Genomic DNA, 15,809 nt, shown 5'->3' with positions numbered 1-15,809 from the left:
CAGGAGAAATACCGACTAACAGCTTGTACAATTAGCTAACTGACTTGGGGGTTACTTCACTTTATAGGACGAGATCCCCACACTTTGGCCCAATAGGCTGCATGTCAAGTGACAGACAGCCTATTGGGCCAATGAAAGTGCGGGGATCTCGTCCTACAAAGTCACTGGACCTGACAGGGCCCAGAGTGGGACAATTGGAGCAGCTGTTAGTTTTGGGGGGAGCGTGAGTAAGTTAGTAGTGCAGCTACAGCAGTAGTGTGCCTACTTTGAAAATGTTACTTGCGCTGCCACACTAACCTGTGCTGCTTGAGCCGTGTAGTTTAGTGAATCAACCCCTACTGATTTGTCTGTGAGCCAGATGCAGCCATCAAAAGCGCCACATCTGGCCCCCGAGCCATAGGTTCCCTACTCCTGGTGCATACCCCTGTCTATATTATTATGTACCCCATGTTTGTTTCTTATTTTCTACAGTGCCATGGAATATGTTTGCGCTCTAGAAATCAATAATAATAATAATAATAATGTTGCGCACAGCTGCAGTCAAGCACACAGCTGCAAAAGATTTTGAGCTTGAAAAGTTTGGTTCCAAAGGTAATACTTATAATTCCCGTTCATCAACACGACCGCATTTGAGAAATTGCCATGTTCAGTTGTTTGTTTTGTTGGGCTGCATGCTAACCCATTCCTTGTAGACCTAAATACGTTTAAAAGAAAAGAGGTCTGTGCTTAATAACACTGGTAATTTCTGGTCCTGGATGAGGTCAGAGATTGGTCAGTCCCCAAGTCTGCTTCATTTATTTGCTCACCCGGCAGCCGCTACACTTCTGTCAGGCCACGCGTCCGCTTGCCAAGATTGGCACACCCTGGCACGGCAAGTCTCCGGCCAGGATGTCAGTGTGAGGGCGCAGGCGGCACGAGCAATGCCAAGGTACATGGGGAGCTGGTCGCCAGGTGCCTCCTTCCCAGAATCCTCTCTTCTGGCAGGCCTAAAAAGGCAAGTGAGAAACAGAGCAAGTCATAGATCGGAACTAAAAACAGTCCTTGAGCTAGATGGACAGGAAAGCAAAGATTATTCTATCCTCACCATGGAAAGGCTAATAATTTACTGAAAGAGTAAAAATAACGGATACAGAGGTCAATTCACCAATAACTCAGGAAAGTAATATGCTAAATATAATTCAGTTTCTTAAAGGGGATCTTGGGTTCTTTTTATTATCACTAGCCGACCCGCGGCGTAGCATACGCCGCATAAGGGGATAGCGGGCAGGAAGGGGGTATTGGGCACAGCGGCGGCGAGGGAGGTCGGACACCCCCCCCCCTCCCTCACCTGTGTCCCCCATATGCGCTCCCCCTCCAGCTTAAGTTCCTGGCGGGGAGGGGGGTCGGACCCCCGCCTCCCTCACCTGGGTCCCACATCTGCGCTCCCCCTCCAGCTTAAGTTCCTGGCGGGGAGGGGGGGGGTCGGACCCACGCCTCCCTCACCTGGGTCCCCCATCTGCACTCCCCCTTTAGCTTAAAGAGAACCCGAGGTGTGTTTAAAGAATGTTATCTGCATACAGAGGCTGGATCTGCCTATAAAGCCCAGCCTCTGTTGCTATCCCAAACCCCACTAAGGTCCCCCTGCACTCTGCAATCCCTCATAAATCACAGCCATGCTGTGAGGCTGTGTTTACATCTGTAGTGTCAGTCTCAGCTGCTCCCCCGCCTCCTGCATAGCTCCGGTCCCTGCCCCCGTCCCTTCCCTCCAATCAGCAGGGAGGGAAGGGATGCAGGCGGGGACTGGAGTTCTGCAGGAGGCGGGGAGAGCAGCAGACTGACACTATAGAGATAAACAGAGCCAGCTCTGACAAGCTGTTTGTCAGCAGCGTGGCTGTGATTTATGAGGGATTGCAGAGTGCAGGGGGACCTTAGGGGGGTTTGGGATAGCAACAGAGGCTGGGCTGTATAGGCAGATCCAGCCTCTGTATGCAGATAATATTCTTCAAACCCACCTCGGGTTCTCTTTAAGTTCAGCAGCAGACGCCGCTATTAGTAAGAGGCAGCGAGCGGGGATGACTCACCTCTTCCGCGTTCCAGCGTGCGTTCCACTGTCATCACTTCCTGCAATGCCGCCCACTGTGTTGTAAGTCGACAGCATTGCAGGAAGTGACGACAGTGGAACGCACGCTGGAACGCGGAAGAGGTGAGTCATCCCCGCCTGCTGCCTCTTACTAATAGCGGCGGCTGCTGCTGAACTTAAGCTACAGACTATCCAGCAAGCTGATGGTGACCCAGAACAGAATTTGCGATAATTCAGGTTGGAATGAGCTTGAGATGTCTCCCAGTGCATCACTGCTGAATATATGCAAATTAACCATTGTTGCCCTTAGAAGCTAAACACACCTCCAGAACCGTTGGAATGCAGTGTTTAGCTTCTAAGGGCAACAATGGTTAATTTGCATATATTTAGCAGTGATGCACTGGGAGACATTCTCAAGCTCACTCTAACCTGAATTATCGCAAATTCTTTCTGTTCCAAGAAAGCAAACGTTTGTTTTCCATAGAACTTAAGCTAGAGGAGGAGCGCAGATGGGGGACCCAGGTGAGGGAGGAGGGGGTCCGACCCCCCTCCCCGCTGCTGTGCCCAATACCCCCTTCCTGACCGCTAGCTGCAGCCAGTACTCTTACCCTGGCCCGGCAGCTCTGCTGCCCCCACAATGCTGCACCCAGTACTGTCACCCTGGCCCGGCGAGTGTGCAGGCCCCACAATGCAGCAGCCAGCACTGTTACCCCGGCCTGGTGGCTGTACTGCCCCATAACGCAGCAGCCAATACTGTTACCCCACCCTGGCGGGTGTGCAGCCCCCACAATGCTGCAGCTAGTACTGTTACCCCGGCCCAGCCAGTACTGTTACCCCGGCCCAGCCAGTACTGTTACCCCACCCCTACGGGTGTGCAGCCCCCACAATGCTGCAGCCAGTACTCTTACCCTGGCCCGGCAGCTCGGCTGCCCCCACAATGCTGCACCCAGTACTGTCACCCTAGCCCGGCGAGTGTGCAGGCCCCACAATGCAGCAGCCAGCACTGTTACCCCGGCCTTGTGGCTGTACTGCCCCATAACGCAGCAGCCAGTACTGTTACCCCACCCCGGCGGGTGTGCAGCCCCCACAATACTGCAGCCAATACTGTTACCCCACCCCGGCGGGTGTGCAGCCCCCACAATGCTGCAGCCAGTACTGTTACCCCGGCCCAGCCAGTACTGTTACCCCACCCCGACGGGTGTGCAGCCCCCACAATGCTGCAGCCAGTACTCTTACCCTGGCCCGGCAGCTCTGCTGCCCCCACAATGCTGCACCCAGTACTGTCACCCTGGCCTGGCGGGTGTGCAGGCCCCACAATGCTGCAGCCAGTACTGTTACCCTGCCCCAAAGGTTGTCCTGCCCCCACAATGCTGCGGCCTTTGCTTATTTATAAAAACCGTCCCTGTGAAAACTTCCTGCTAAACATTTTTCTAACTTGCGGCTTCCTGTACATTTCAGCACCTTGCTGACCTCTGAGAAGTGCTTTTGTTTGGGGGTGATGGAGTCGGTGACACTTCACACCTCTCTTACACAAACACGTGCGGACGGACGGAGAGACGGCGCTGGAGGCTGAGGGGGCCCCTGCGCTCATAAGGACAGCTGGGATCTCAGCTGTATCTCTGGGCATGCGGGGAATTCTTCCACTGTTGTTCTTCACATCACAAGAGAAAGCCAGAACCAAATAAACATGATTTGGGCCTGTCCGCCCCGGGCCATGTGTTTCCAATCACACCTCCTGGTATATATAGACGCCTCTTGCTGGCTGTGCACCCAGAATAGGGCTGGGGGGAAGGGGGGATGTGATCGAGTTTATTATAAACACGCAGGTGTGAAGAGTGCTACAACATGTTTAACCTCTTACTGTCCTCATTAATTAAATTTGCTTATCATAACTTAGCATGAAGTTCTGATGAATAAATACTAACAATGCAGAGTTTTCTTTTGTTCTGAAGGCCCGTACTCACGGGCTGCAAAACTCGCCTGTCGCCAGCACACGTGAGCGTGTGGGCGACAGGCCGGCGACAGCTTCTCGCCAGGTCCCTCCGCGTACACATGCGGAAGAGGGACCAGCGGCAAGGCGGAAGCTGTCGCTGACGTTCCTCCTCCCCCCGCCGGAAGCTCACCGGAAGGTCTGTGAACCTCAATGGAGGTTGCTGTCGCTAGTCCGCGTACTCACGCGGACTAGCGACAGTTGCGGCGGGGGGGCAGCGGCGACTGTCGCCATGCGATTGAAAGTTTCAATCGCATGGCAACATAGCGACGGGCGACAGTTCGGGGGCGCGCGCGCGTGCGACGGCCCATACTCACGGGCGACCTGTCGCCGCAACACGCGCGCGCCGCGTGTTGAGGCGACAAAAGTCCCTCGTGAGTATGGGCCATGAAAAGCATGTTTGTCACTTCTAGTGCAAACATTACACAAATGACTCATCGCTAGCCCAAACTGCTGCTGGCATCTGTACAATAACGCAGGGGTGATACAGCGTGAAGACTGTACAAGGGGGAGGGTATTTAAAAAGTAAGGCCTCAGGTAGGGCTGGTGCATGCCAGAGCATTTGTGAGCGTTTTTAAAAACGCTCGAGGTTTGAAAACCGCTTGGCTAATGTATTTCAATGGGCTGGTGCACACCAGAGCGGCTCGTTTTTTCCACAAAAGCAAACTCGGGGGCTGCAGCATTTTTTAGATTTCTGAGGCGTTTCTGCCTCAATGTTAAAGTATAGGAAGGTGGAAAAACGCTCTGAAAACCGCTAAATTAGGCCTGGAACCCACTACAAATCGCTATCGCTAATCGCAATCGCTAGCGTTTTGTATGAGCAGATTGTAAGCGATTTCCTGAGCGTTTTAGGGAGAGATTTTAAAAAGTGTATCAATTTGCCAGCGGTTGTGTAGCGATTAGCGATTAGCGTTTTAAAGTCTGATTGGTCCTTTCAATTAATTTTAATTTTGTTACAGTGTGCAGTAACTTCAAAACGCTAGCAAAATCGCTCCGTGCAGGTTTTGATGAGCGATTACGCCAGCATTTATATACTTTACATTGAAGCGCAAATGCTAACAAAATGCTGCATGTCCTGAGTTTGCGATTTTACTAATCGCAATCGCTTCTGTGGAATTTGCACCATCCATTTACATTGCCAGAGCATTTAGGAAAAACGCTAGCGATTTATCACGCTCCCTAACTGCTCAAAAAATCGCTCTAGGGGGTTTCAGCCCTCAGAGAGGTTTTCCAGGCGTTTTTGTTACAGAAGCTGTTTAGTACAGCTTTACTGTAACAATATTTGTAATCTGCTACACAAAAACGCTCAAAAAACCGCTAGGCATGATTAGAAAACCTCTCTAAACATGCCTAGAATCGCTCTGAAAATCTGCTTCAAAAACCTCTAGCGTTCTGCGGATCTGCTAGAGGTTTTTGGTGTGCACTGGCCCTCACACTGTGGTTGCTTTCAGCCCTCATTTCACACTTTACTGACCGCCAGCGATTAGCAAAGCGCTGCTGCACAAGTAATCCTATGGGACTACGCACACTGCAGTCATTGCAGCACGTTTGTGATTTCTGGCAATCGCAAATGTGCTGCATGTAGCATTTTCCCAGAATTCACTGGACTGAGAATCGCAAAATGCAATCACTGAAAAATCGCAGAATCCCACAAAGAAATTGTGTATCTCTGCCTTGCCTTGCCCAGAGTGAACAGGGCCCGAGAGTATTTTACAAACACAGCATTGATGTAAATAAGCACAGCCTGTAGCTAGTTTACTATCAGTACAGGCACAGAGAAACATCTTATACCATACATACTGGGGGTAGCAGAGATCAGCACACACTGCAGCTAGTTTACTATTAGTACAAGCATAGAGTAACAACTTATACTGTACATACTGGAGGTAGCAGAGATCAGAACACACTGCAGCTAGTTTACTATCAGCACAGGCACAGAGCAACAGCTTATACTGTACATACTGGGGTTAGCAGAGATCAGAACACACTGCAGCTATAGAACTATCAGTACAGGCACAGAGCAACAGCTTATACTGTACATACTGGACATAGCAGAGATCAGTATATGCTGCAACATGTTTACTATCAGTACAGGCACAAAGTAACAGCTTATACTGTACATACTAGTGGTAGCAGAGATCAGCACACACTGCAGCTATATTACTATCAGTACAGGCACAAAGTAACAGCTTATACTGTACATACTGGAGGTAGCAGGGATCAGCACACACTGCAGCTATATTACTATGAGTACAGGCACAGAGCAACAGCTTATACTGTACATACTGGACATAGCAGAGATCAGTATATGCTGCAACATGTTTACTATCAGTACAGGCACAAAGTAACAGCTTATACTGTACATACTAGTGGTAGCAGAGATCAGCACACACTGCAGCTATATTACTATCAGTACAGGCACAAAGTAACAGCTTATACTGTACATACTGGAGGTAGCAGGGATCAGCACACACTGCAGCTATATTACTATGAGTACAGGCACAGAGTAACATCTTTTTACTGTACATACTGGACATAGCAGAGATCAGCACACACTGCAGCTAGTTTACTATCAGTACAGGCACAAAGTAACAGCTTATACTGTACATACTGGTGGTAGCAGAGATCAGCACACACTGCAGCTATATTACTATCAGTACAGGCACAGAGTAATAGCTTATACTGTACATTCTAGGGGTAGCAGAAATCAGCACACACTGATGCTAGATTACTATCAGTACAGGCACAGAGTAACAGCTTATACTGTACATACTGGGGGTAGCAGGAATCAGCACACACTGCAGCTAGTTCACTCTTAATATAGGCAAAGAGTAAAGGTTCATACACACCTACCAACTATCTGTCCAACTATCTGCCCAGGGGCGTAACTGGGAATCACTGGGTCCCCCTGTGAAACTTTGGATGGGTCCACCCATCCCACCATGTATCTGCCAAACTTGTCTGTTATGCTAGGTACACACCATACAATTTTGTGTTCGATAGATAATTTCTGAGATGTCCGATCTAATTTTCCATCGTTTGATCGATTTCTCATAGAAGTGAATGGAAATTGATAAGAAAAGATAACAGAATCGAATTGGAAATTGATCGGAAAATTGAATTGGAAATCGATCGGACGGAAAATCGAAGGAAAAAACGCATCATGTGTACCCATTAACACGCTCAACAGCAGTCTTTTATGCAGCACAATTGTCAAACAGCTTTTTTTGTGAAACAAGTTGAAACAACTAAAAAAAGTATTTTGCTATTGTTCAACAGTTGGATAGACCTCTTATCAGTCTTATCAGCTGTTTGAACAATAGCAAAATACTTTTTTTAGTTGTTTTAAACTTGTTTCACAACAAAAGTTGTATGGGGCTTAACAGACAAGTTTGGCAGATAGTTGGACAGGTAGTTGGTAGGTGTGTATGAACCTTAACAGCTCATAGCGTATATACTAAAGGTAGTAGGCATCAACACAGTGTAGCTGGATTACTATCAGTATAGACACAGAGTAACCGCTGATACTGTACATACTGGAGGTAGCAGAGATCAGCACACACTGCAGCTAGTTTACTATCAGTACAGGCACAGAGTAACAGCTTATAATGTACATACTGGATGTAGCAGAGATCAGCACACATTGCAGCTAGATTACTATCAGTACAAGCACAGAGTAACAGCTTTTACTATACATTCTGGGGTAGCAGATATCAGCACACACTGCAGCTAGTTTACTATCAGTACAGGCACAGAGTAACAGCTTATACTGTACATACTGGATGTGGCAGAGATCAGCACACATTTCAGCTAGTTTAAAATCAGTATAGGCACAGAGTAACAGCTAATACTGTACATACTCAGTGTTCTCCCCAGGCTCTTTTAGCCGGGTGCTCCACCCGGCTAGTTTTGGTGAGCACCCGGCTGTCATCAGCTCACTTCCTCCTATTCTGTAAGCAGAGTTGCACACAGAAGCACCGGCACTGCATTCTCTCATCACGCCCCACCCGGCTACTTTTTCATGCCACCCCGCAGGAAAAAAATTCTGGGGAGAACACTGAATACTGGAGAATAGCAGAGATCGGCACACACTGAAGCTAGTTTACTATCAGTACAGGCACAGAGTAAAGCCTCATCTACACGCGTAAATGAGGCTCCGATGTTCCTTATCAATCGAGCCGCTGATGCGGCTCGATTGATAAGATCCGACAGGACGGATCTCCCCACCGCCGATTCCCTGCTCGTTCCCCGCGAGGGGACAATGGCAGGGAATCGAGCGGAAGATAAACAGCGCCGGCGGGGACGAGCGGGGAATCGAATCCGACGCACACGCGGGCGAGCGAGGACGCGGCGGGTATGCGCGGGGATGCGGAAGAGGCGATCCGGCGGCTAATCGAGCTTATACTGTACATACTGGAGGTAGCAGAGGTCAGCACACACTGACGCTAGTTCATTATCAGTACAGGCACAGAGTAACAGCTTATACTGTACATACTGGAGGTAGCAGAGGTCAGCACACACTGACGCTAGATTACTATCAGTACAGGCACAGAGTAACAGCTTATACTGTACATACTGAAGGTAGCAGAGGTCAGCACACACTGACGCTAGATTACTATCAGTACAGGCACAGAGTAACAGCTTATACTGTACATACTGGAGGTAGCAGAGGTCAGCACACACTGACGCTAGATTATTATCAGCACAGGCACAGAGTAAGGTAGCCATACACTGGTCGAAGTGAAGCATGCCGGACCCGGAGACCAGACCAAAGCGGAGAAGAAGACAGCAGAGACCGGGGGAGTAGCGCCAGCGGAGCAGGGAATGTATTGCAGCTGTATTGCATCAGTCGTCGGGCACTCGAACGCCGCTAGCGACGTGCTCCCTACCCGTGGGCAATCTACGGTAATTTCCCGCACGGAGGGATCGATCTATTTCGGGACAAAATAGATCGAAATTTAGCGTTTAGTGGGAACGATGTGACAGCAGATTCGATCCCAGTGATCGAATCTGCTGTCGATCAGCGGGGAAGTGGCCTAGTGTATGGCCAGCTTAACAGCTAATACTGTACATACTGGAGGTAGCAGAGAACAGCACACACTGCAGCTAGTTTACTACCAGTGCAGGCACAGAGTAACAGCTAATACTGTACATACTGGGGGTAGTAGAGATCAGCACACACTGCAGCTAGTTTACTACCAGTGCAGGCACAGAGTAACAGCTAATACTGTACATACTGGGGGTAGTAGAGATCAGCACACACTGCAGCTAGTTTACTACCAGTGCAGGCACAGAGTAACAGCTAATACTGTACATACTGGGGGTAGTAGAGATCAGCACACACTGCAGCTAGTTTACTATCAGTACAGGCACAGAGTAACAGCTAATACTGTACACACTGGAGGTAGCAGGAATTAGCACACACTGTAGCTAGTTTACTATCAGTACAGGCACAGAGTAACAGCTAATACTGTACATACTGGTGGTAGCAGAGATCAGTACATTCTGCAGCTAGATTACTATCAGTATAGACACAGAGTAATGCTTGGGATACACGGTACGTTTCTGTACCGTGTATCGACCAGCTGATCCGGCCAGCTGATAATATTCAGCTGACCCGATCAAGCTGCTCGACCCCCGCCCGCTCGTCCTCGCCGGCGGACAATGGCAGGGAATCGAGCGCTGATAAGGAAGCGTCGGCGGGGATGAGCAGCAATTGATCCGTGCGCACGCGTGGACGAGCGGGGACGTGGCGGAAACGCGGCGGGAGTCGATCTGGCGGCTAATCGGCCGCCGGATCGACCCGTGTATTGCAGGCATAACAGCTAATACTGTACATACTGGAGGTAGCAGAGATCAGCATACACTGCAGCTAGTTTACTGTCAGTACAGGCACAGAGTAACAGCTTATACTGTACATACTGGTGGTAGCAGAGTTCAGTACATGCTACAGCTAGTTTACTATCAGTACAGGCACAGAGTAACAGCTTATACTGTACATACTGGAGGTAGCAGAGATCAGCACACACTGCAGCTAGTTTACTGTCAGTACAGGCCCAGAGTAACAGCTAATACTGTACATACTGGTGGTAGCAGAGTTCAGTACATGCTACAGCTAGTTTACTATCAGTACAGGCACAGAGTAACAGCTTATACTGTACATACTGGTGGTAGCAAGGCTCAGTACACGCTACAGCTAGTTTACTATCAGTACAGGCACAGAGTAACAGCTTATACTGTACATACTGGGGGTAGCAGAGATCAGCACACGCTGCAGCTGGTTTACTATCAGTACAGACACAGAGTAACAGCTTATACTGTACATACCGGAGGCAGCAGAGATCAGTACATGCGGCAGCTAGTTTACTATCAGTACAGACACAGAGTAACAGCTTATACTGTACATACTGGAGGTAGCAGAGATCTGCACACATTGCAGCTAGATTACTATCAGTACAGGCACAGAGTAACAGCTTATACTGCACATACTGGAGGTAGCAGAGATCAGCACACACTACAGCTAGTTTACTATCAGTACAGACACAGAGTAACAGCTTATACTGCACATACTGGAGGTAGCAGAGATCTGCACACTTTGCAGCTAGTTTACTATCAGTACAGGCACAGAGTAACAGCTTATACTGCACATACTGGAGGTAGCAGAGATCAGCACACACTACAGCTAGTTTACTATCAGTACAGACGCAGAGTAACAGCTTATACTGCACATACTGGAGGTAGCAGAGATCAGCACACACTACAGCTAGTTTACTATCAGTACAGGCACAGAGTAACAGCTTATACTGCACATACTGGAGGTAGCAGAGATCAGCACACACTACAGCTAGTTTACTATCAGTACAGACACAGAGTAACAGCTTATACTGTACATACCGGAGGCAGCAGAGATCAGTACATGCGGCAGCTAGTTTACTATCAGTACAGACACAGAGTAACAGCTTATACTGTACATACCGGAGGCAGCAGAGATCAGTACATGCGGCAGCTAGTTTACTATCAGTACAGACGCAGAGTAACAGCTTATACTGTACATACTGGAGGTAGCAGAGATCTGCACACACTACAGCTAGTTTATCTGGCCGTGTATGAGCTCATCTGTCCGTACGCTGCAGATCACGCTGGCAGAGTAGTGCTGGTGCTGCAGGCTGGGGGCTGCACAGTGATTTGTTGCTGTTTCCTTGTCTTTGCTATGATAGCGATCCTGAGTGTAAACATTCTGTGTTCTTCTATAAATACGACATCCTATTTCTGTAAGGATCTGTGTAGGGTCACAGCGGAAGCTCCTCCTGATAGTTATACAGCTTAAAGAGGCCCTGTAGTGACATATAGTAGAATGCAGTAAAGAGGCCCTGTAGTGACATATAGTACAATGCAGTAAAGAGGCCCTGTAGTGACATATAGCAGAATGCAGTAAAGAGGCCCTGTAGTGACATATAGCAGAATGCAGTAAAGAGGCCCTGTAGTGACATATAGCAGAATGCAGTAAAGAGGCCCTGTAGTGACATATAGTAGAATGCAGTAAAGAGGCCCTGTAGTGACATATAGCAGAATGCAGTAAAGAGGCCCTGTAGTGACATATAGTAGAATGCAGTAAAGAGGCCCTGTAGTGACATATAGCAGAATGCAGTAAAGAGGCCCTGTAGTGACATATAGTAGAATGCAGTAAAGAGGCCCTGTAGTGACATATAGCAGAATGCAGTAAAGAGGCCCTGTAGTGACATATAGCAGAATGCAGTAAAGAGGCCCTGTAGTGACATATAGTAGAATGCAGTAAAGAGGCCCTGTAGTGACATTTAGCAGAATGCAGTAAAGAGGCCCTGTAGTGACATATAGTACAATGCAGTAAAGAGGCCCTGTAGTGACATATAGCAGAATGCAGTAAAGAGGCCCTGTAGTGACATATAGTAGAATGCAGTAAAGAGGCCCTGTAGTGACATATAGCAGAATGCAGTAAAGAGGCCCTGTAGTGACATATAGTAGAATGCAGTAAAGAGGCCCTGTAGTGACATATAGCAGAATGCAGTAAAGGCCCTCAAACATTCCGCAGAGATCACCTGACAGGAGTAAAGATGTCACCATGTATTAAATGTCAGACTGTAAATCAGGGAGAGGAAAGATTTTACAATGGACAAACACTGAATAATTTATAAATGAATAATGTAAAAAAAACAAGCAATTTTATTCATTATGTTATTTTACCTACAGTTCCTCTTTAAAGGGCACCCGAGGTGAAAATAAACTAATGAAATAAACGACTGTATCTATCCTCCTCTTCCTAAAAATTACTTTTTAAGATATTCCACAGTTTTATTTTATGTTTAAATCTACTTTTTAAGTCTTAACTGTTTTATTGTTTTTGACCCTTTTTATCTCTTTCCTGCTCTCAGAAGCTATTTTCTGCTAGGAAAGTGTTTTATAGTTGGAATTTCCTATCAGTGAGAGTCACACTGTAGTCACTTCCTGTCTGAGTCAGGACTGAGTCAGCCACTTACATACCTGATATTTAACTCTTTCAGGCAGAGAAAAAAAAAAGGAACACAGCATAGTTATTTGTGTGCTAGGCACTGTACATACCCATGTCTATCTCATCATGTCACATGTCACTTCGGGTTTCCTTAAAAGCGCAGCCCAGGCAGCAAACATTTCTTAAAGGAGACCTGATCTCAAGACTTCCTCTCTGCTCTAAAAGATAAGCAACAGCATAATAAATAAATAAAATGTATACAAATGTATATGTAAATAAAAATTACATATAGCTAGAGCATATACTGCATCTAACCAGCCACCAGACCTGTATAATTCAAGGAATGAGTTGGCAACACTGGCTGCCGCTCTTTCTTATCTACCCCTCACCCCTTTCCATGAAACAGATCACACTGCTGAACCAGTAGCATGTCTGTACAGTGATCATTCTTAAAGCTCACCTGTAGTGAAAGGGATATGGAGGCTGCCATGTTTATTTCATTTTAAGCTATACCAGTTGCCTGGCTGTCCTGCTGATCCTCTGCCTCTAATTAAGCTTGGTACACACCATGCAATTTCCTGCCAGATAGATGGGTCGAATAGATAATTTCCGACACGTCCGATCTGATTTCCAGAAATCATCTATCGACCCATCTATCTGATGGGGAATTGCATGGTGTGTACCTTTTAGCCATAGACCCTGAACAAGCATGCAGCAGATCAGATCATTATTGTCAGATCTGACAAGATTAGCTGCATGCTTGTTCGTGGTGTGATTCAGACACTACTGCAGCCAAATAGACCAGCAGGACAGCCAGGCAACTGGTATTGTTTAAAAGAAAACAAATATGGCAGCCTCCATACCCCTCTCGCCACCTGGGCACCCTTATCCCCAGGACCCTCCCGTGGCAGGGGTTGCGAAGGGCTCTTGTTACCCCCCAGGTGCCGGGTTTCTGTCCTCCGCTCTGCCAGTACTAGAGGTTTGGCCAGACCTGATGATGTGGCCACATTCGCCTTTGTTACTTTTGTACTTTCCAACAGTTCAATGGTCTGAATTTCTTTTTTCAGGTGACAATACCTGGGCCTTATAGTTTTTGAAAACTGTGTTTTTTATAAGACAGTGAGTGCTCCATAAAGGATTTATATCATTGCATTTGACTACCATATTTAACAGGAAATACTTTTCTGGGTGCTTTATTTCCCCCATCGAAAAATCGCAAACACATTCGCATCGCAATGGTGCAATACACCAGACGGACCGAGGTGTAATAGTAGTAGAATCGCGGTAGTTGGAAGCAAAAGAAACTTGGTCACATCACAGGCAGCGTGATTGCGTTTCTTAAAGAGACACTGTAAATTCAAAAACGTCTCCTGGGGGGTACTCACCTTGGGGGGAAGCCTCCGGCCCCTAATGAGGCTTCCCCCGTCCTCCTCTGTCCCACGGGGGTCTCGTTGCAGCCCTCCGAACAGCGGCCCGCCAGACCCGACAGCCTGTTCAATATTTACCTTTCCAGGCTCCAGCGGGGGCGCTGTTGCGGCTCTTCTGACGGAGATAGGGGAAATAGCCGAACTCCGCTGGGTCCGCTCTACTGGAGACTTGCGCCTGCGCAGTAGAGCGGCCCGACGGAGATCGGCTATTCTCGCCTTTCTCCGTAGGAAGAGCAGAAACTGCGCCAACGCTGGAGCCAAAAGGTAAATATTTACATCGCCGCCGCTCCGGGAGGATTTTCAGGACCGACGAGGACTGAGGAAGCCTCAATAGGATCCGGAGGCTTCATCCACCCGAGGTGAGTACCCCCTAGGGGAGTTTTTTCGTTACAGGTTTTCTTTAAGGCCCGTACCTGTTTTGCGATTTTCCTGACGTTTTTTCTGACGACCGGTGATTTTTTTGAGTGACAAGCGATCATTTCTGAGATCTTGCTAAGGGGGGTTCAGGCACGCGAACACGCAAACATTGTTTAGCGATGTGCGGCGATAATGACCGTCATGGTGGATCTTTAAGATCCCTGACGACTCCGCGCAAAGTACCGCTATCGCTTGACTTCCCATTTGCACTCGTCGTGTGACATTGTGCAAACCCCCAGGCCGGAAGATGGATCGTGGAACGCTAAGAGACATCTAAGCTGATACTAATAAGTATACTGATAACTTTAAGCTGAATCCTCACCACCCGACGGGTCCAGCGACGTCCCTTGACGACGAGTGTTCAACGATTCCTGTTCCTACTCACGCAACATTACACGAAGAGTGCGAACAGGATCGCTGTACTATTCGCTGAGTCATTGGGGATCTTAACCACTTCACCCCAAGGCGGTTTTTACCCTAACGGACAAGAGCGATTTTCACCTTTCAGTGCTCTTCCCTTTCATTTGCCAATAGCTTAGTCACTACTAATCACAATGAAATGATCTGTATCTTGTTTTTTTCACCACCAATTGGGCTTTTTGGGGTGAAACTTGTTTTCAGTAATTACTTTATTTTCTATGCATTTCAAAGGGAAATACAAGGAAAAAAATGAAAAATTACACTATTTCTCCAATTTCATCCCCTATGGTTTAAATATAAACACTGGTACTGTGCGTAAAACCCACACATTTTATCTGCCTATTTGTCCTGGTTACCACAAGATTTTAATTATGTCCCTAGTACAAAGTATGGTGACAATATAGTATTTGGAAATAAAGGTGTATTTTTTCTTTGGCGGGGTTTCTTTTCACGTGCGCGGGGCGTGCACATGCGGCAGCAGCTCTGTCTGACTTATAAAAACGTCCTGGAGCTATTAACCACTTAAGGACCAGCGGTCTCTGGGCACTTAAGGACCAATCCCAACGGAATCCCGACGAATCGCCGCACCAGACGTCAGTGCCGCAAGCCAGGACCACCAGGAGATAGACTCTGCCATCTCTATGACGGCAGAGTCATGTGAGCTGGTCAGGAGCCGCTTTTATTGGCTCCTGACGGTGTCTGTCAATGTAAGCCAATGGGAGCGGCTTACATTGATAGACACGGCCAGGAGCCAATGAAATCGGCTCCTGACCGGCTCACATGACTCTGCCGTCATAGAGACAGGCAGAGCCTGTGAGATGCAGCGAGAATCATCGGGTTTGAGCAGCGCGATCGGCGGGGAGTGGCGGACACAGCAGATGCGCGCTGCGGACGGTGATTGAAATCTACGCCCTGCCAGCCAGGAGCCCACCGAAACAGGGTGGAGATTTCAATCACCGCGGTCCTTAAATGGTTAAGAGGCTCTAGCAGGATGTTTTTATAAGTCAGCAT

General features: G+C 47.9%; 1 protein-coding gene across 6 annotated transcripts in view; it reads right to left on the bottom strand.

Moving 5' to 3' along the window:
• BOC (BOC cell adhesion associated, oncogene regulated) overlaps positions 1-15,809 on the bottom strand; it is a 194,365-nt gene that overhangs the window by 170,121 nt on the left and 8,435 nt on the right. For 5 of the 6 annotated variants that reach the window (XM_068270898.1, XM_068270899.1, XM_068270897.1 and 2 more), the window contains one exon: positions 12,645-12,752. In XM_068270898.1, coding sequence (XP_068126999.1) covers positions 12,645-12,648 — 4 coding nt within the window. In that variant the 5' untranslated portion in view covers positions 12,649-12,752. The remainder of the gene's footprint in view (positions 1-12,644; positions 12,753-15,809) is intronic. The other variant, XM_068270903.1, reaches the window with a different exon arrangement.

The sequence above is a fragment of the Hyperolius riggenbachi genome, chromosome 2 (assembly GCF_040937935.1).
Source record: "Hyperolius riggenbachi isolate aHypRig1 chromosome 2, aHypRig1.pri, whole genome shotgun sequence".
In the NCBI taxonomy this organism is placed as follows: domain Eukaryota; kingdom Metazoa; phylum Chordata; class Amphibia; order Anura; family Hyperoliidae; genus Hyperolius; species Hyperolius riggenbachi.
The sequence above is the reverse complement of the archived record's forward strand: the minus strand, read 5'-3'. Positions and strand labels throughout refer to the sequence as shown.